Source organism: Coccinella septempunctata, chromosome 1 (assembly GCF_907165205.1).
Source record: "Coccinella septempunctata chromosome 1, icCocSept1.1, whole genome shotgun sequence".
Lineage (NCBI taxonomy): Eukaryota > Metazoa > Arthropoda > Insecta > Coleoptera > Coccinellidae > Coccinella > Coccinella septempunctata.
The window spans coordinates 53,167,465-53,189,897 of record NC_058189.1 but is presented as its reverse complement, the minus strand read 5'-3'; the positions used below and the strand labels follow the sequence as shown (position 1 = coordinate 53,189,897).

The window sequence follows — 22,433 nt, the reverse complement described above, 5'->3', positions numbered from 1 at the left end:
TTTAGAATAGTAATTCATGATTTTGTTATTAGGTCGAAGTTCAATTCTTCTTCCTTAAATAAAGTGTTGTTTGCATCTAGTATATTTACTTGACAGAATGATAGTGACAGTTGAGTCCAATAAAGTGGTGTCCAATAAAGTAGTCAATTATGGACTCCAAACGAATTCATAAATAAAGTGTTTATGATACAGTCGAACATAAAAGGAGTTATGGTAGATTTCACATCCAAAAATTATGAGTAAATATTGACATCTTCACCTCTTAATAAAGACGAAATCGGAAAGGACAGGAAAAAAGAAAATCTAAAGAATTATGAACATTTCGCAACGGTTTTTATTCTCAGATACACAACAATTTCAGGATTTAAACTACTACCAATGGTGCCGAATAAGCAGCATATGGAGAATAAGCTGTGTAGGCAGCAGCATATGGTGAAACGTATGGATAATAAGCGCTGTAAGCAACTGGTGCTGAGTATGCGGCAGTATAAGCAACAGCAGGTGCTACTACTGGTGCTAAAACACCGGGTTTGGCATCAGCTTTAGCTTCAGGAACAGGCTTGGCTTCTGGTTTTGGGAGGGCCAGGGCACATCCAATGAAAAAGAACAAGGCAAACTGAAAAAAAATATTTTATCGATAATTATTTTGTTCAATGGACTTGAATTGACAGAATTGAATGATTCGATTAATACTCAGAGCCGGAGCGAGGGCGTGGCGAGAGAGGCGGTCGCCACGGGCGCTAGCGATCTGGGGGCGCAAAATAAAAATAATAAAAAAACAGTATTCTCTCCAATTGAATATTTTTCATTTAATATTTAACACAAAACATAATATTTTGAAAATATGCCAAACACATTATACATATGTGTGTGAATTAAATTAATGTGAACGTAAACGAACACTATACAGGTGGGATTGTAAACAACGTCCGTAGTCCACGGCATGGACTGGAGAATAATAATCAAATACTTAATAATAATAAATTATTAAGATATAGTCCACACCATCAGTCTGAAAACAGAATGCGTCGCCACAGCCTTTTAAAGAACATCTCTATTGACGGCTGTGGCGTCGCATAACAACCAACGCGATAACAAAGGCCATGTCGAGATCTACTTACAAAAAAACTATCGGAGACCGATTGGGGCGCAAAACCTTAGCCGATTGGGGGTATTTCCTTCAGAACATAGACAACAATAGCTCCTGAAGAACTGGAGAGCTGGTAAATTATCACAGATAGAGGTTACAGAAGAGGAAAATAGAAGAAAAATAAAATAGCCTGGAGGAGAAGCTGATGATGAAACATTTTAATTTTGACTAGAAGAAAAAGCTGAAAAAGGACCTCATTCAAGTATTAAACTATATTTCAGTGCAACTCGAAGAAAGATTTAGTGTTTTGCCAGAAGTTTCTGAAGACAGCTTTCTCGAAGGAATATGTTTGCAAGGCTTTCTACTTGGCGCATTAAACAAGAAAGCATTAAAGTATAGTCCCGATTCAGATCCATACAAATTTGTGTCCACTCAAAATATTCTTGACTTTATCAGTAACTACAGCTGCCACAGCTACATATTAACGTTCTTTCAACAAATTGAAATTAGTGAAAACCTATTTGGGGTCTTCAACTGGACAGGAAAAGCTGACTTATTTAGCATAGCAGTCCCATCAATAGAAAAGAAAAAGAATCACGACATCATTGATATTCTTGCAGAAACCAAAGCAAGAAAAGTCAAATTATAGTTCATTTTGAATGCATGTTATTGTTATTTCGTATCCCTTTTATTTTGATTTTATTTGTATAAATTTCTTTAAAATAGGAAAGATTTTTTCGAGCAAAAAAGCTGGGTATTCGATTATGAAAGATAAATACAAATCAACATAGGAAAGAGAATTTCTTAGGCGCGCATTATGAAAATTCGCCACAGGCGCCAGAATCCTAGTTCCGGCTCTGTTAATACTACAACATGTTTCGCTATCATTCTAGCACATTCATGTTGGGGAAATAAAGCACTATACAGGGTGTGCAAAATTCGTTGTCTACTGAAGGGATCTCGAGAACTATAGCCGCTAGAAGAAAACGGATGACACATTCTCGAGCTCTTTTTTCCTTACTATTTCTTACTAAAGACCTTTCAGTTACACTGTCTGCTATATGCTACATATCATAGTACAGGATGGGCAAAATTCGTTGTCTACTGAAGGGATCTCGAGAACTATAGCAGCTAGAAGAAAACGGACGGACATTCTCGAGCTCTTTTTTCTTGACTAATCCAAAACTGAAAACAGATCCAGCCTAACGGTCATTGATTTTGAGTTATGAACGAAAATTGAGAAATTGTTATTTTCAATGAAGCTGAATAACTCGCTTATCTGAACTCGTATTCGAAATCCGTTGTTACATTCTACAGGCACTTTTTTATGAGGAATTCGAATATGATATAAAAAAAAAAAATTCGATCCAGTCATCTTCGAGATACGAAAGAGATTTCTGATTTTTCAAATGTTAACTATAGTTGAAAGTTCTCTCATCTTGCTGCAATTTTTTTGCTGATTTCAAAAATGTATCATATGTCGCTATTAACATAAATGTTACACGAGAAAAAAAGTTCAATACTTTTTCCTGCTTTTCGATTCTCTGTTGAATTATAAGTAGGCTAGCTTACCATAGCAACCGTTGAATATGCATTATATTTTGTGAACCTGAGCCTCTATGATTGAAATCAGAGATTGCTGAATACATATTTGGATGATTAATTTGCCATCGTTTGTTCTCGCGATGTTTGGCATGCTTTTCTTACGATGGTTCACAATTCGAACACTACCGTTGACAGAAGTGCCTATTTTCCATCATCTTACTTTTGTAAAAATTATAATTATAGATGGCTATCGCATTTTATTTATATTACTGACTCTTTGAGTTTCTTTCATAAATAGAAAAACGATAATTGAATAAATTTTCTTCTAATAATCAGACGAAAGTCTTTTACTCCCTTTAAAAGGATATCGCTCTCGATATCGATATACATATAAAAAAAATAATTATTCGTCAGTCGGTGATTCCTATCGCAGAAGGGTTGAGTTCACATTGGATTATGTGGAGTTCACGAACAATAATGCATTTTCAACGGTCGCTATGGTAACGCCAGCCTACTGAAAATTCAGTGAATCGAAAAGCAGGAAAAAGTATTGAATTTTTTTCTTACGTTATATTCATGTGAATAGCGACATATGATACATTTTTGAAATCAACAAAAAAATTGCAGCAAGTTGAAAGTTCTTTCAACTATAGTTTACATTTGAAAAATCAGAAATCCCTGTCGTATCTCGAAAATGACTGGATCAAAAAATTTATTGATATCATATTCGAATTCCTCATAAAAAAGTGCCTGTAGAATGTAACAACAGATTTCGAGTACGAGTTCAAATAAGCGAGTTATTCAGCTTCATTAAAAATGACAATTTCTCAATTTTCGTTCATAACTCAAAATCTATGAACCTTAGGCTGGATCTGTTTTCAGTTTTGGATTAGTCAAGAAAAAAGAGCTCGAGAATGTGCCGTCCGTTTTCTTCTAGCTGCTATAGTTCTCGAGATCCCTTCAGTAGACAACGAATTTTGCCCATCCTGTACTATGATATGTAGCATATAGCAGATAGTGTAACTGAAAGGTCTTTAGTAAGAACATATTATTTCTAGTCAATTTTTTTCAAATATACTTCCCATCCAAACTTCTAGCTGATTTCTCTTCGACCAAATATCAAAGCTCAGTGCAATTTTTCTCAATCTTGAATTCCATTTGTGAAATCAGTTTTTGGAAAAGCCTACTATATGTGGGAATAAAAAACTGAAAATTTTTTTCTTAATTATGCCTTATCGCAGTAGATAGAATTAGTTCATCATACGCAATAATTATTGGAAATTGAATTTTCTTTACCCGCCATGAAATTAACACAGTTGAGGCTTATATAAGTTGATTTCTTGTGAACTAAGTACTCATATTTTATTTTTTATGGAAAACGAATGGAATCGAACAATCATTAACTCAATTTAACTCAATTTCTTGAAATTGATTGATAAATAAAAAGCAAAGCAATACTATGAATTTTAATGAAAATAATGCATTTATCCAATGTATAACATAGTCTTTATCGCACCTATCAATAAATAGGAGCTCTCTAACCCTTAAATTAATATGAATTTGAGGAAATTATTTTTGCCCTTTAAAACCGAAATACTCAGAACACTCTAAGTCTTTAGAATAGCTTATTGCTTCTCTTAAATCCTAAGCAGAAACCTGAAGAACAGGAGATCAACTATCAATTTTCCAAAGAAAATTAGAGGAATATCTACTTACGTATTTGAACATTTTGAATGATGCTTTGTTGATCTACAGTGAGAACTGATGAAGACAACTTTTTTTCCTTCCTTTTATACCTAAATGTTTGACAAATGAAATAGATGTAGTAATACATAGTAAATGGTACTATTACGTGAAATATATCTGGCTATATCAATGGGGGCATCTAATTTGTATTCACAATTCGGCTTCTTTATGACTTGGAAATGCATTCGTCCTCATGATTCTAACAAGGTGTTCAGTCATTTTTGGACCATCATAACGAAACTAGGTACTTTAGTCTCCTTGAATATTCCTATAAAAATGAAGGTAATTGTGTCCCAAGATGTGAATACGTATTCTCATGAACAGGGTGACCTTCGTTAAATTGTGACAACTTGACTTTAAACTTTATTCTCTTAAAATCATTCAATTTTGGCACCAGACAGTAAAATACTTCTCAAATATTGTTGGAGCTGGTTTCTTTGAAGCAATGGATTTCCTGAAGCTTGATTCGAATATCGTTTCTGTATCAAATTATGGACTATAGACATCCATTTATTATTATTATTTGATGATTCTCAACTGAAACTTTTTTAATATAATATATTCGAGAATAAAAACGTATCAGTGATTTAGTTCTGATCGAGTGACTCTAAACTGTTGATCGGGAAATCAAAGTTTTGTATAGCCTGCTGTTGTTCTTTCTGCTATTTTATATGTCTTATGCATTTATTCGCTTCCAGTTTTCCCATTATGACCATTACGTCGTAGTATAAAAATACGAAGAATTTAAAGAACCCAACTCTTGAAACTAAGTTGCACGCTAATGAATATTTGAACGTTTTGTAAAATAAAAGTTTCCTCATATTTTCACCTGTAATGCGCCGTTTTCGAGTAATTTTATTTTGAAAAATTAAAAAGTATCTGTGAAATTCGGAAAGTTGGGTACTCTGGCTGAATGCAACTCTGTTCAAAAGATTCACAGATGTGTAGTGTAACCATTGAACTCTAAAAGAACTCTTCTCTTCTTTTAGAGTTTAATGAGTGTAACATATAGTTATTCTGAAAGTAATTTTGTTTTTCCAGGCATGAACCAGCTCATTGTGAAAACTTAAAATGGCTATAACTTTTTATCAGGGTCGAATCGGTAAAATGGTATAGAAAAAAGTATTTCTCTTGAACTCAAGAATCTACTGTTAAAATATCTGTACGAGTCAAAGTCTCACCCTGAATATCATACCTATATTTCTTTCTTTTCTTTCTGGAGTACTGCAGAATCTTGAATACATGGTCACTAGAAAATAGTACTTGTATTCGCAACAATTTGAAAGTCTTGTAACAGAAAGATATTCTTTTTATGAAAATGTGCAAGTCCTGCCAAACAAGAAAATTTGTGACATGACGGAAAATACAACCTGTTACTTTACAATCAGTTGATATTACAATGCAATATGAATAATTAAAAGGAATCGGTTTTTTTAATTGCTTCGTTTTTTCAGGGTAGTATTTTGTCCAACTTGATGCTTTGACATCACTTATTTCATTTTATTAACTCTTAACCTTATAATGGAAAAATAATTTCCATTTTTGAATCATTCAGATTAACATAGGAGCTTTCAGAAAAGATCATGTTTTCTGTTCGGTTGTAGCCGATAATGAATGAAGAGATCTTTTCCTGTAAATTTCTATTGAAAATAATTTCATTCGAATTATGTTTCATTCTAGGATGCTTACCCAATAGTATGGAGGGTACCCACCATAGGCAATAGCAATGAAGGTGTAAATTGTTATTTGCAGGATGAACTGCAAATCTTCAACATTGGTATCGCCCTAAATTATATGATGGATAGTTCAAAATATGAATTTTTATGGAGTGATTACCATTATTAGTAGATATATTTTGGCTTGTGTTTATAAATATCAGGATTTTTAGGACAATTTTGTTTTTAGAAAATTTTGTGACTCATTAAGATGTGTCAAAATCAGAACATTGATTAAGAATCTGAATTCATAGTCCTAGATCAATAAATAGTTATTTTTGTATCTAGTGCGCGAAATGCTACTTTGGTGATCAAGAACTGATTTTTTTTAACGAGGCGCAGCCGAGTTAAAAAAAATAGTCGAGATCACCAAAGTATTTCGCGCATGAGATGTAAACAAAATTTTTTCTACAAACGTCAAAAATATTATTCTAAAATAAGAAACATGTTTAGCTTAATATGAAAAAGAGTATTGAAATTTCAGGATCAAGTGCTGTCACCTCTACGGCAGTTACTTGCAAATCAAAAATGGATAGTCTTATCCAACTCCCAAATCTACGATATCACGAGCTGAATCTGACTTATCTGGTTTAGGAATACCTTATTATTGGTTCGCACAGTGGCTGCACCATTAATGTTAACATTGTGAATCTAATATATAAAATTCTCGTGTCACAGTTTTCGTTGCCATACTCCTCCGAAACGCCTTGACCGATTTTGATGAAATTTTTTGTGCTTATCCGGTATCTATGAGAATCGGCCAACATCTATTTTTCATCCCCCTAAATGTTAGGGGTAGTCCACCCCTAAATTTTTATTTTATTGTTTAGACAAAATTTTTAATTTCTATTTTTTTACTAGAAATTACTAGGAAATTATTTATATGGCAAAACAACGTTTGCCGGGTCAGCTAGTAATAAATAAAATTAGGTAGTGTTAAATATTCTCACAATTTGAAAGCCTTAATTATTGTTATACCTTAATAAATGAATGATTTCTTGGATTTTTGCTTGATTGAGGAACATAAAGTTTATGATCTAAAAATCCCATATAGTTTACATGCAGTGTGCGAAGTAAGTATTTCGCACACTACTTCGCGCACGGTGTCATGGTAACGAAGGAAAATGAAAAAAAAGGTCACTTCGCATATTGTTGTCAATGCGCGAACCTTGTCATTTTTTGACGTTTGTAGAAAAAATAATGTTTTATCAATCTGAGGTGAGCACACTGTAGGAAACGATTTATAGGAAGCATTTGAACAAAGTTTTTATGAATTTGCTCAAACAGTGAAAATAATCATAAAAATCTAAACATTCATCTGAAAGGTTATTATTGATGGAAATTCAATCTGGCAGGATTCTGCATTTTCTGAAATTCTTTAATGTTTTTACTCCTAATCTCTGGAACAAAATCAATTAAAAAATTGAAAAAACCGATTTGCTCCTGACAAATTAGTGCAAGAATTTAAGCGGAAGCAGATCGGTTATTTCAATTTTTTAATTGATTTTGTTCCAGAGATTGGGAGTGAAAACCCTAACAATTCCAGAAAAAGGTTATAATTCCCAACAGGTGTCCACCTGATTTGAATCCAGACATATGAAACTTACCTAAAGTTGGTGTTCAAAAGTGAATTGTATTCGTATAGGTAATTCTTCGGGCAATTTTTCCAAATACTTTCACATTGTCATGTCCCATACAGTAGGTCCTTTCGTTTGCATAAAAAGTGTAGCACTTTTCTACACTCGATTTGATTTACACCAGTGTAGAGGAGGTGTAGTTTATCTACACCTAGTCAAAAGGAGATGTGGATAAAATACACCTCCTCTACACTGGTGTAAATTCAATTCGCAAACGAATACTAAAATCGAGTGTAGAAAAGTGCTGCTCTTTTTATGCAAACGAAAGGATCTAATAATTTGTCATATCCAATCAAGCAATAATAGTTATTTTCCTATCAAGTGCGGAAAGTGATACTTGCCCGCACGAAACTGCCGTTGCCCGAACGATGCGAAGCAGAGTTCGGGTAAGCAGTTGAGTGCGGGCAAGACACTTTCCGCAAGAGTTAGGAACAATATTTTTTCTACAAGCGCTCGAAATATATAAATATATTCATTTCACGAAAAATATCATATCTCATTCGATTAATTCCTATATAATGACAGACGTAATTCTGCATGTCGTTACCATGGGTTTCTCATCGTTGACGTTCTATGCATAGAAACATGATAGAATTTAATTTACTCTATAATATTTGCGTGCGGGAAAAACCCCTGCTAATCCATTGCCGCACGCAAATGCGTGCGGGAAAGAAATAGCAGGCGTTTTTCCCGCACCCTCTGGGAAAGTGACTCTTTGCAACTTGGAATGCGTGCGGGAAAAAGGTTGAACGCGCACGCTTGTAGAAAAATATTTTATCAATAATTAATCTCAATTTACCCATACCTTGAATTAAAAAAAATCAGTAGGGAAAAAAATTTATTTTTTAAATATTCATTCAAAATACAATAACTGGTTCAGAATGGTGATGATATTCGTAGACTACATGCGGATCCACGTAAGTTTCCAAATAAGGCGTGTAATGGTAGTCCACATGTGCATGGTCATCGAAATAGTCTACCGCTGGAAGAACTATCCTCTCAACTATATGAGGATTTGGATCAGGCTTAGGTTGTGCTTTTGGATTGGCTTCTGGGACAGGGCTTGCCAATGCACATCCTAGGATGACGAGAAGAACAGCCTGTAAATAAGGAAATTAATACAGATTAATACATATATGTCTACAGTAGAAGAAACAAGAATGAAAGAAATTTGTAATACTCGTTAATTATTTTCAGTGCCATATCTTCAAATTTTTTTTGTTTTTCAGTAATTCCAAATTAAAAGATTTATAACGACATTTAATGCTAACACGAAAAATTTCGGAAAAAAAAGTTTTGTTTATATTTTGTTGCTCGATTTTCAACCTTCAAAATAGTTGTCAAAAACTAAGAAGGCACTTTTCTATGGCATCAATTTCCTGCAAAGAATTCACACAATTTATTTTCAGCAGTTTCCACCAACAAAAATATCACTATTTACGTTGGTATTCATGGATTTTCCACCCATATTTCGTAATCTGAATTTTCGAAAATGATCTGTGGAAACTTCAAGGTACATCTTTAGATATACAGATAATTATGTATCTCAGTTTTATATTTGGTTACTCACGTATTTGAACATCTTGAATTGATTGAATATCTGACACAACTAATGACAATATTACGAAATTTTCCGAATATATAGGTACTTCTTGAGGAAGAGAAGAGGTAGGGGTCGAAAAATTGTTATCTTCAGATTTTGATTTTGATATTGACACGATCTAAAATTGTTCTTCACGTAACTATTTGACCTTACTGCAATTGTATTACCTACAAGTTACTCAATACACGAAAAGTGATTCAAATCCTTAATCGTCTACCTGTGCTGCATAATGATATTATAAACATTTCTATCCCTGTGCAGCTATTTGATTTGGTTTGTAATTCCCAATGATTAATGATAGCGTCGGACTCAAGCACTTCTAGGGGCGGTAAATCAATTAACGATACACATTTTTTAACACTGCAATTTTTCTTTGTCAAAATCTATAAAAGGTCCTCTTATTGAACTGGAATGGATAAGGCAGTTTTTTCATTCAAACCGAATAGACGGTCACCAATAGGTATGAAAATACAAACATATTATTACAAGGATATATTAAGAAATTCATAGCCTACTATAGAATCAAACAAAATTTCGATGCAAAATATTTTATTTTCCCCTTAATTGGATACATTCATTACAACGAACATGCAACGTCTCTAGACCTTTCAAAAAAAATGTTTCTTCTTGCTCTGCAAACTAGACCTCCACAGCTTTTATTACCTCCTCGTTGAAAAAAAATTTACGACCTTTTAAACTTTTTTTCAGTTGAGGAAAGTGATGATAGTCGGATGGAACCAAATCTGGTGAATAAGGGGGGTGTTCTAGTAATTCAAACCCTAAATCACGAACTTTTTGCATGACAACATGAGATTTGTGTGCTGGGGCGTTGTCCTGCAAAAACAAAACACCTTTGGATAGCTTACCACGTCTTTTCTCTTTAATTTTTCCCCGAAGAGTGATCAGTAATGTCCATGATTACTCCATGCCAATCCCAAAGAACTGAAGCATGAATTTTTCCAGCAGATGCTTCTACCCTTGCAAGCTTTTGGTCAACATTCAAACATCCATTTTGCAGCAATGTTTCTCATGTCCAAATTGACGTGAACTATAATGATGAACGCGTTCCTATGAAATATTCAGTGCTTCAGATATCCGTTTCAGCCCAATTCGACGGTCTGATAAAATCATGTTATGAACTGCATCGATATTTTCGGGGACTGACACAGAAACTGGCCTTCCCGATCGGTCATCATCTTCAATGGAAAATTCACCTCTTTTGAAACTTGCAGTCCAATTTTTTACAGTCGCATACGAAGGACATTGATCACCAAGGGTATTTAGCATATCTTCGTAAATCTGCTTACCCCTTAACCCTTTTAAATACAGGTACTTGATGATGGCTCGATACTCCAATTTTTCGATTTTCAAAATTTCGGTGGACATCTTCTTTCTTTTAATTTATTGCGTAACTCTGGTTTACTTTTTTGACCTCAAACTTCACACTGACACTTCTAATAAGTTATTGTTCGTTGCTATGGTAACGCAATATCTTTTTTATGCATGGAACTGGTCTAGGCTAACTAGATATCAATCATAGAACTAATAACTTCCAATGGAAGCGGTAAAGGAAAGAGAAACGTGTTGCCTAGAGAAAGATAGAGCTAGTAGTGGCAAAAAGCTCGCTAAAAGCGTTGTTTACAAGTGTTTATGTTTTTGTTGTTGTGATTTTTGTGCAATTTTCGGAGTATTTTCAAATAAAAGTGTTTAAATAGGACCAATACATAATGGTGAAATCTTGTGCAGCCATTAACTGTACTAAAAGATTCAAGAAGGGCGAGAATATTGAATTCCACAAGTAAGTTTCCCTATATATCTTTCTTATCTGAGTTTTTATTTATTTCAATTAACTTAAGTTTCTGGTCTAGAATCAGGAATTGGTAATTTCAAAGAACAACCATTTAATGCAAAACTAACATTTATTTTATAATTCATGAGTGCATAAGATTTAAATAAATATCATTTAAATAACTTTCTGACCAGGCCGGTTTGTCATTCTATTCTTTTCTATATGTACTAATAAATATGTTTTTTAATACTTGTTGAATCTAAGAAATTGTTTTCATTTTCAATTTTGATTGTGTAGTAAATATTATTTCAGGATGATAATTTTTAAATAGAAATAAAAGTATATCTTCATTTACTTGAAGATGCTGCTGTGTTGGTGAATGTCATGTAATTCAGTTTCTAATGCAAATATTATAAAAGTTATTTATATTCAAAATGTTGCATTTTCATTATTATACAATGCGTTTGAAAATTCAATTCCGGGGTTATATTTCCTGTACAAACTTTCTGTTTTTTGTCTTGATAATAGCAGCAGAAGTAAAGTGGAGGGTTCAAAAAGTTTGCAAATGAAACGGTGAATTCATTTTTAATTCGTAGTATATCATTAGCTAAAGTCAAAAAAACTGGAAAAGATAAATGGTGAACGACCTCTGAAAAAATATCACCCTGTAGATTTTCATTAATTTTTGACAAGTCCGATTATGTAAAACCTTCAGCTTGAGGCATATTCCAAATTTCAGCCAAGCATTTAAAAAATGGCAGGGATTATACAAAACAAACAGAAAAATAACTTTCAAAACCGAACAGCTCGCGTTTGAGGTCCTATGTGTATGACCATTTTTCCTAAAAATTCCCAAGAGAATAAACCCCTAAACTTATTGTATTAAATTTTGAAACACTCTGTATTCAGTCAAATTCATTAAATAAACCATTAGTGCGATCGCAATAGGATTTATATTTTTCTTCCTGCTAAGTTCCTTGAATTTTCATATGAAAAGTGCGCTTTCAATCATGAATTTTTACAGCTATAAAAACAAATAATCATTTAGGCAATGCATACGCTCAGAAATGTTCATGTTTGCTCTTAGAATTCTCATGAAAAACGCAGAAATAACAGATTTCCATACGAATTGAATGCATTTTGAATGGAATTTGCGTGCTTTTTGCCACTACTAGCTCTATCTCTCTCTTAGTTGCGCTGGCAACACATTCTTCCATAGCTCCAATATGGGAGGGCTCATCCATGTTAGGTTAGTATATCTATGATATCAATACATCCTCGTAAATGGTACCTTTAATTGAGTTGAAATGCGCCTCCCAATGAATTAGATTTTATGATGATTTATAATAGGGCACAATGCTCTAACTCATATACCTCCTATCAGAAGGATGCTGCGGTTATGTCACCAAAATAGTTGGACTGCTGACATTTCTTAGCAGATTCGATAAGACTTTCTCAAATTTTATGATAACATCTATCAGATAAATGTATCTACACTAACAGATATTGATGCCTAAACAAATTTTACCAAGAGGAGAAAGAAAACAAAAATAAAAATACAAAATACGGAATATTGTGCCAAAGGCCATTCTTTGTCGACAAACAATATTTCGTAGACGTTGTTATTCCAGAAAAAGAATTATTCATATTTTGAGAAGATATGTAAAAAATTTTAGTCTCGGAAAAATGCCTCGTATTTTGAGGCAATCCAAGTTGAGAGCCAATTCTCGATTTCTGCAAAAGAAATGAGGCACTTTTCAATGATTTCCATGAATTTCATTTGTATTGTAACTGGTTATTGAGTCAGGCCATATGACTATGCAAGGGCGCCTTGTGTTTGACTCAGATCTTCTTCCAGTAGAGCCTCCTTTGAGTTTTTTTGGCTATCCAGAGACAAGCTGAAATCACCATTCTTGAAATGTCGAAAGCATTCCTTATGAGTGGGAGTGTTGTCTCCTTAAACTTCCACTAGCATTCGATGGATTTCAGCTACACTTTTCTTCCAACTGAAGCAGACAACTAAAACCTCCTGCAAATGCTCTTTAGTTCACCCAAAATCAGACATATTCAACACAGTAAAAAACTGAGTTTTTGCATAACATTCAAAGTGATATGAATTTATTTAATATTATGGTCTGATTTCAAACCTCTCTGAAACCACCAAAATAGATAACGCAAAAAGACTAAAAGAAATTTCCATCGAACTCACATTAATAAATGAGAAGGTAAGGTGGAAAACACATAATAAAATATCTCGCTAAAAATTTTTTTTCATTCTGGTGAAGAAAATATAATAATACTTAAATAGAGCTAAATAACAAGTACAGGTTCAGAATAGGCCACATAAGGAGAATATGCAGTGTAGGCAGCAGCATAAGGAACGACATACTCATATGCCGTGCTGTAAGTCAAAGGCGTAGCATAAGCAGCGGTATAACCAACAGATGGAACAACCACAGGTACTGAAATGCTTGGTTTTGCTTCAGCTTCAGGTTTAGCATCTGGCTTAGGCTCCGGAATAGGAGTTGCTAGAGCACATCCAAGGATTGCAAGAAGAACAATCTGCAAAAAAATTATTCGAATAATGTTCATGTCAAGAAAGAATATTGTCTTCCAGTACTCACATATTTGAACATGATTAGTGGATGTGTGTTATCAGTCGAAGATAGGTACCAAATTTATGTTTAGAGACTATCAAATTATGTTTATATACCTACTGATATCAATAACACAGATCAGAAGAGAAATGGTAGGTACAGTATATCTAAGTTCAATTATTTTTTAATTTAGTTATTCAAAGCACAGAAAGGATGTTGGTGTACAAAAAGGGAATATGATACAATTGCATGACCTGTTTATTATGCATTATCCTTGGTATTCGTGTAATCATTCATGATGGTGATTGACCCTTGTTGCTGTCATTGAGCTCTCTTCATAATTATGAAACCAAATATTGAGGAGTCAAATTGTTTCCAAAATTCGATTCCACTTTTAGAATTTTATTGGAAATTCTGAAATTTCTATATTTTCAAATTGAAATAATAAACATAGAAACTACGACTTCCATTAAATTAATGAATTTTTTGGCTTATATGTTGGTTGTGGTTTCATAATTATAACAATTATCAACTAAAATAAGAGTTTGACAACATGTATCGCTGTATTTCAAGTACCTATCAACATTTTTATTAGGCTGGTACACCTAAATTTTCATATAATGTACCATATCTAGTTTATGGATTTTCCCTCCATTTTGAATCATCCTGTATACGATGTCTTAACTGAGACAGAGAATACAATTGAGTTTTCCGAAATATTTTGCACCCCTCTATATTGATATGGATATTAAAATAGTATGATGAGAATATCGCTATTTTGATAGCGAAACAGGTGTCGTTATATACAAATTAATTTTGTGAAAATTGTATAATTTGTTTTAAGTTTAATAATTATGAATTTTCATAAAATATCACACATTAATTCAATAGTTAGTATCAGACATGTGATCCAATAATTAAGCTAAGAACAAGCCTGCAAAAAGTGTACTGAAATATACCATTTTCTATATATTTTTTCTTACTCAGTTATTGTATGCGCTCTCCTTGAAATAATCCCTGCAAACACTTGATATTTGATGAACAAAAAATGTAATGTTCATATCAATAAATGCGTTGGCGTTATTTCAGAGTGTCTACCTACCTACCTTTGAGTGCTTTTCCTAGATAAAAACTGAAAGCCCTAAGTATGGAGTAGATATTTAATCGAATTTAATCGGAATCAATTTGCAATCAACTGGGTCCAGCTAATATACTTTTATGCAATTCGTCGTATTAGGGATTCTTGATATTGGATGAGCAAATGTAGTTTTCATATCTAGAACTGCGTTGGCGTTATGTTAATGTCTACCCACCTATACTGTATCTTTGAAAGCTTTTCCTGGTAGGTCAAAACTGAAAGCCCTAAGTATGGAGTAGATATTTAATCGAATTCAATCGAAATCAATTTGGAATCAACTGAGCCTAGCTAATATACTTCGTAAACTTCCTGTCTCGGAACTTGTTTAAACTTCCTCGCCTACCCACATAATACACAATGGTTTGTCTGGATTTTCTAGCAAGCAGAATGGAAATGATTTACCAAAAGAAACAACGACCTCATGAAATATTTTCTGGGGAAAAATTCGAAGTAGGTGATTATTGAAAACCGGTGTAAATGGATAGTTGCGAAAAAATTTTGAAATGGTTTTGGTCTATATAAAACTTTTCTTGAGCAGCCCCTGTTTATATAGATGCAGCCCCCCAAATATGTCACATTAGAAGCACTTTTACGTCCAGTTTCATAATCAAATTTCTCTTCTTCTTCTTCTTCCACATATCATAGGCCTTAGGCCTGTGTTTTCCAACTCTCAGTTCTCTTGAGACATTGATGACCACGAATCCATCCATCTCTTTGGGGGTCTTCCTAAGGGGCGTCGTGTCCGTGGTGTACCATCCCTAGCGATTTTTGCTAGTCTTCCCGTAGTCATCCTGTCCACGTGATCATTCCAAGCTCTTCTACGCTTACGTCCCCACCTGACAATGTCTTCTACTTGACATTCGTGTCTTATGTCAGTGTTTCTTTTCCTATCTCTTAGTGTGTAGCCTGAGATGTTTCTTAGTATTTTCATTTCAGTTGTTCGAATGATATTTTTAGTTTTTTTGTTGTCAGCTCTTGTTTCTATAGCGTATGTTAATACCGGTCTAACACAAGTTTTGTATATCCTTACTTTAGCCTTTTTATTCATAAACGTATTATTCCAGATGATGTCCCGTAGTGCACCTGATATTCGGCTGGCTTTAGTCGCTTGTCCATTCACTTCATTTGTTCTATTTTGGCTTGAAGTAATTTGTATGCCTAGGTAGTCGAATGACATAACTTGTTCAATGATTTTATTTTCCAGAGAAAGTTTGCATCTCACTGGTTCTTTGGAAACGACGAGGGTTTTGGTTTTTGTGATGGATATTTGCATGTTGAGATTTTTAGCTTTTACATAGAATGCGTTCAGGAGCCGTTGCAAATCGTCTTCGTTCTCTGCTATAATCAGGGCGTCATCGGCAAAACAGATAATCTTGATTATGCCCGTTGTAAGCGCATATCCTCCTTTTGTACTTTTAACTTGATTTATTATTTCGTCCATTATTTGATTAAAAAGCTGGGGGCTCAAAGAATCTCCTTGTCGAATTCCTGTTGGCGTTTTTATTTCCTTTGTTAGGTTTTGATTAACTAATATGTGGGTAGATGTATTGTGATTAAGTTGTCTTATGGTATCTATTATTGTTTTCGGTACCTGTTTCTTTCCAAGGATATCCACTACGTCACTTAATCTTACCCTATCGAACGCTTTGGTGAGATCTATAAAGCACATGTATGCGGGCTTTCCGTATTCTATAGCCTTTTCCACTACTTGCCTAACTATGAAAATAGCATCTATAGTCGACCGATTTTTCCTGAACCCTTGCTGTTCCTCTGATATGTTCACATGCTCGCTTATTATTGCTTCTATGATCTTTGTGAAAAGTTTCATTACTGAGCTTAGTAGGGTTATGCCTCTATAGTTTTCTGGTGATTTCTTGTCCCCTTTTTTGAATATAGGAATGGTTATGCTCTTTTTCCATTCTTTAGGGACTTTTTTGGATGTTAATATCTTGTTGAAGAGTTTTGTAAGTTCCACGATCAATTTTTGACCTCCGTATTTCAACAGCTCATTCGGTATATTATCTAGCCCTGGCGATTTTCTGTTCTTAATCTTTTTTGCCATTTCTGTAGTAATTTCTTCGGTTATTACGGGACATTCTTCGTTTTCTCCACTTCCTTCTTCACTGTGTTTCTTATCTTTCTCCTCGGGGTTATCTGTGTACAGTTGTTCAAAATAGGTTTTCCAGCGGGACTCATCAATTTGTTGTGTCTGTGCATATTCCACGATGTCCAGTTTCCTTCTCTTCAACATTCCCCACACCTTCCTTTGAGCTCCATACAAGTCATGCTCCATGTCGCAGGTAAATTTTTCCCAGTAGTTACGTTTTATGTTTCTGATTTCTGCGTTAACCCAGTTTCTTGTTTGAATGTATTGGTATTTTTCTTCTGGTATTTGGTTGTTTCTATATCTCAAGTATGCTTCGCGTTTTTCTCTAGCCAGAGCTTTTACTTCTGGTGTATACCATTGCTTGTTTTTATAATTTTTATTAGCTCCAACCTTTCTCACACCCAGAGCCTCAAAAGCTGCGTCGGTAATGTTTGTTTTTATCTTTTCCCAGCACCTCTCTGTGTCGTCCTGTTCCGTGATGGTGTTTGATTCTATTTTTTGAGATAGTCGGGCTTGGTATAGTGCCTTAGTTGTTGGGTCTCTGATGGACTCTATGTTTATTCTCTCCTTTTTTGTTGAATCTGGTACCTTCTTCTTCTGAATGGTAATCCTCAGCTTACAAATGACCAAAAAGTGGTCGGATCCTATATTAGCTGATGTCAGGCTTTTTGTGTCCAATATTTGGGTTGGATGTATGGCTCTGTTCGATATTATATAGTCTATGGTTGAGTTTTGGCCTCTGGTGTTCTGCCATGTAATTTTGTGTTGGGGCTTGTGTTTAAAAAAGGTGTTGTTAATTCTCATATTATAACGTGCACACAGATCTATTAACGCTTCCCCGTTCTCGTTGATGTAGTCCTCGTTAAATTTGTATTTTACTCCAGGTAGTACACTATTCCCGATTCTGGCATTTAGATCACCCATAATCAGTAGTTTTTCATTTGTTGGTATGTTTCTTAGCTCGGTTTCTAGATTTTCGTAAAATGTCTCTGTTTCTTCTTTGCTCTTACCAATGTCTGGGGCATACACACTGATAAGGTTGAGATTTTCTGTTCCTATCATCGGTGATACTCTAAGGATTCTTTCATTTACGTAGTGTATGTCTTGTATTAGGTGTTCGTATTTTTCGGCTATAAGTAGCCCCACTCCGCCTGTGGCTCTTTTGTGTTTATCGACACCGCTATATATCAACACGTAGTTTGGTGTTCTAATGGTTCCCTTACCTTTGCGCTTGGTTTCTGACAACGCACATATATCTATTTTGTGCTGTTCCATCTCTAAAAGTATTTCGCTCCCTTTGGTATTCCACGACATTATGTTCCAGCAAGCTGTTCGAATTATGTTTTTCCTCCATTTCTGCTTCTTGTTCAGTTTGTTTTCAGTTTTCGTATTCCAGTTTCTAGCAGGGTTCGTCATCGTTGCATCCGTCCTGTTCCGAGGCTCATTGTTGGATCTGTGAGCATGTATTAGTTTTTTACGTCCGGCAGGTTGCTAGCCTCACCTGACAACCCTCCTCCTTTATCCGGGCTTGGGACCGGCAACAGTATTTATAATCAAATTTAAAGTCACTTTAAGCTTAAAGCTTCCTTTACTGTCATTTTTAGTAGGGTTAAAGGAGGCTTTAAAATTAAAGAGACTTTAGGTTTGATTATGAAACCGTCCGTTAATTTTTTTTCTTAGTATAGCCAGAAAACTGACAGAAACGAAATCGAGAGGACATTCTATGCAAGCTTAAGCTTTCAAAAACTAACAATAGCTAATAGAAGCAGAGGTTTATTTACAGATTCGAACAATACATTCTAAACATAAACTAAAGGTGCAGAATAAGCACTGTAGGGTGAGTATGCGGTGGGGAAGCAGCGTATGGAGAATAGTATGAGCTGTAAATTGGTAGAGCAGTGTAGCCGGCAGTATAAAGCCACTGCAGGAGCTATATAACTGGAGCAAAGTAGTTATAGGCTAAGCAACAGCTTTAGCCTCTGGAACTGGCTTGACATCTGGTACTGTTGTGGCAAGACCACATCCCATTGATATTGAGAACTGCAGGGATAACGACCTAAAAAAAAATTAATATTGAAAAAGAATTACTTCAGTATTATCATTATCATTTGACTATTCGATAAAATTTGGTAATTTCATAATATTTTTTTCAATGTTTTGTTAATCGGTAACTAGTTAATAAATTTGGCGAAAATTTCCTCTGGGGAGGAAGGCTAAAGTTAGAATAAGATTCAATTTTACTAACATTGTTTATTAATTTTGACACAACAGACAAAATCATAAATTGATGATGATCATAGAATAATTACATCTAGAGATTTTTGCCATCTATCTAGGTAATGAACTAGACCAATACTGTTCATAATTTTAGTTGTTTCTAATTTGTAAACGTCAGTTTCCAAAAACACAATATTAATCAAGAAAGTTTATGTTATCAAGTCACTAACTTGTAAAACTGACAGTTAACTTGCAAAATTTCTACAAGTTATAGTAGTATTATTTACATTAGAAAATTTTGTTTTATCGTCATATATGTTGAAAATCATGGTACAATTGTCATTTCCAGTAACACAGATTTTTGATGATGAAAGAGTTGATACTGATGATGATGAACCATCTGTTGACTGAGAAACTGCTGAACTCGAGGACTGCAGAACATTTGTACTCTCCTTACTACCAAATAATTTGCTAGACATTTCGATTTTTTTGTTGACCGAATCATCGACATAACTCATCGCAATTTCGGTGCTCTTCCACCCTCCTGCACGCTTTAGTGCTAAAATATCTCCACCCGAATCCGCAACCATAGTGGCTCCAGTTCTGCGAAAAGAGTGGCCGGTGTATAACTCTGGGTCTTTTAAACCTAAATATTTCGCTATTTGCTTTGGGACACCACCAATAGTGTGCTGGCCAGCATTAAGGGAAATGCACTTTCCATGTCGGTATGTCAAAAAAATCTTAGGCTTTCTGTTCCAGGAGGCCGAAGATTTACATATTTTCTGTATAACATGCAGGACTTGAAGCTGCAGCCATCATCGGTTATGGTGAATCTTCTTGTTGTTGAATTTTTTGTTTGCCGCAATGTCACAATATCGTATTTTTCCATATCTTCTACATCATTCATGTTTAAGGAGAGAATTTCGTCACATCGACAACATCCAAAAATCCCAAATATTGTTACAATTTTCGCCAGCAACCACTGGTCATCAGGAGCATGTAAAAGAAATTGTTCAGCCTCTTCTTTACTTAATACCTTGGCCTTTTTTGGCGTATAACGCTCATTTTTTCGTTTCAGAAACGCTATTACCTTTTCAAATCTGCAAATGCCAACTAAACGTCATATTTTTCAATAAATTTTTTAAGGAAAACAAACCTGCGAACGGGGGCATTTTCTTTCATTTCCAAGTAGCTTTTCAGCATAGACCATTTTGCCCATAAAGTATTAGGGCTGAATCTAGCTGATAGTTGATTCAAGTAGACCAAGAAAACATCTTCAGTTACCCCAATCACACTATTTTTGTTTTGCCACTTTTTGAAGTCGTCGTATTCTCGCTCGTACCTTGAAGCTGATTTTGTAGGTAATAAACTTGAAGCTACACTACTGGCTGCCTCAATAATTTTTTTTTTGTACATTCATTTTCGCTTTCGAACGTTTCTGCGAAATATGTCGAAAAATTTCTCGAATGCAGATTTTGTTAACTTTGAGTATAATACTGCACACAAGAAATTTCGTACAAATCTTCTGAAAGTATCGAGCACGTCAACCTTAACCTACCCTAAAAATTACAAGTGCTAGCTTTTTCTTCGGATATTACAGTGTTCATAGGTGGCCAGACGAACACGAATTTTCCTGCAATAAGTCCAGCCCAATCATCTGAGGCCACTTTCGACCTACAATAAAATAAATTCAGACATGTGGCAGAAAAATATGCTCCCTTTGCTAAGACCAAGCACGCAAAAAGTATACTGTACGATTTCCTATATAATATTTCTTACTCGGTTATTGGATGCGCTCTCCTTGAAAGAATCCCTACAAACACTTGATATTGGATGAGCATTGAGCAAATGTAATTTTCATATCTAGAACTGCGTTGGCGTTATGTTAGTGTCTACCCACCTATACTGTATCTTTGAGAGCATTTCCTGGTAGGTCAAAACTGAAAGCCCTAAGTATGGAGTAGACATTTAATCGAATTCAATAGAAATCAATTTGGAATCAACTGAGCCCAGCTAATATACTTCGTAAACTTCGTGTCTTGGAACTTGTTGAAACTTCCTCTTCTACCCACATACCTAATACATAATGGTTTGTCTGGATTTTCTAGCAAACAGATTGAAAGGATTTGCCAGAAGAAACAACGTCCTCATAAAATGTTTTCTGGGGAAAAATTCGAAGTAGGTGATTATTGAAAATCGGTGTTACTGGATAGCGTAAAAATTTTGAAATAGTTTCGTTCTATATAAATCTTTTCTTTTCAGACCCTGTCTATATAGATACAGCCCCCTAAATATGGCACCTTAAAAGCACTTTTTATTTTTTTCTTAGAAGCCAGTACACTGAAACGAAATTAAGAGGACATTCTATGGAAATTTAAATTTTCAAAAACTAACAGCAGTTGATAGAAGCAGAGGTTTATTTACAGATCCGAAAAATACATTCTAAACATAAACTACAGGTGCAGAATAAGCACTATACGGTGAGTATGCGGTGTAGGAAGCAGCGTATGGAGAATAGTATGAGCTGTAAGTTAGTGGAGCTGTGTAGCCGGCAGTATAAGCCACTGCAGGAGCTACTGCTGGTGCTACAACTGGAGCAAAGTAGTTAGGCTTAGCAACAGCTTTAGCCTCTGGAACTGGCTTGGCTTCTGGTACTGGCGTGGCAAGACCACATCCCATGATAACTGCAAGGATCACAACCTATAAAAAAATCAATATTGAAAAAGAATTACTTCGATATTATTATCATTTGACTATTCGATCAAAATTGGTAATTTGATAATATTTTCTTCGATGTTTGGTGAACAGGTAACTAGTAAATAAATTTGGCGAAATATCGGATTGTGTCGGTAATTTCGAAGGTAATTCAATATAAAGAAGCTTTCAAAAAATATTTTTGCAAAGTGGAGATGAACAGATAATGTAATTTTGGCACATATGGATTAAAATGAAACATATACTACAGAATGATATGGGAGGGGATACGAAGCTATTGACATAAAGGGTGAAAATAAATAATTGCAAAAAAAAATATTTGGCAGCCCCCTAAAGATTGCACCTGAAAATAAAATGTGAAGTTTTATCTTGAAAACAAAATTAAATTGAAAAGACGTTCTATGAAAGCGAGAGGGCAATAAAAAAAATTGTGTTGTTCCCCTTTAATGTTAACATGATAACCGCCTACTAGGTAAATTCCAGTTCGAAGATTCTAGAGAGAAGGAGTCTACAAGAAAATCCTCAAAAGTTATA

General features: G+C 34.6%; 1 protein-coding gene across 1 annotated transcript; it reads right to left on the bottom strand.

Annotated features, from left to right (window-relative positions):
* Positions 1-354: 354 nt before the first annotated feature.
* LOC123307313 (pupal cuticle protein C1B-like) lies at positions 355-5,625 on the bottom strand. Its single transcript, XM_044889569.1, has 2 exons — positions 5,563-5,625; positions 355-616 (listed from the first exon to the last, which is right to left on the bottom strand). Exons 1-2 carry the CDS (start codon positions 5,623-5,625, stop codon positions 365-367), a joined length of 315 nt encoding a protein of 104 aa, XP_044745504.1. The 3' UTR covers positions 355-364.
* Between the last annotated feature and the right edge of the window lie 16,808 nt (positions 5,626-22,433).

Excerpts from the sequence above, each read along its gene's own strand:
- LOC123307313 (XM_044889569.1), bottom strand. The coding sequence starts at position 5,625 with ATGTATTCAAGATTCTGCAGTACTCCAGAAAGAAAAGAAAGAAATATA. Across the intron at positions 617-5,562 it reads ATATAGGTATGATATTCAGG|TTTGCCTTGTTCTTTTTCAT; the intron begins GTGAGACTTTGA and ends ATTTTTTTTCAG.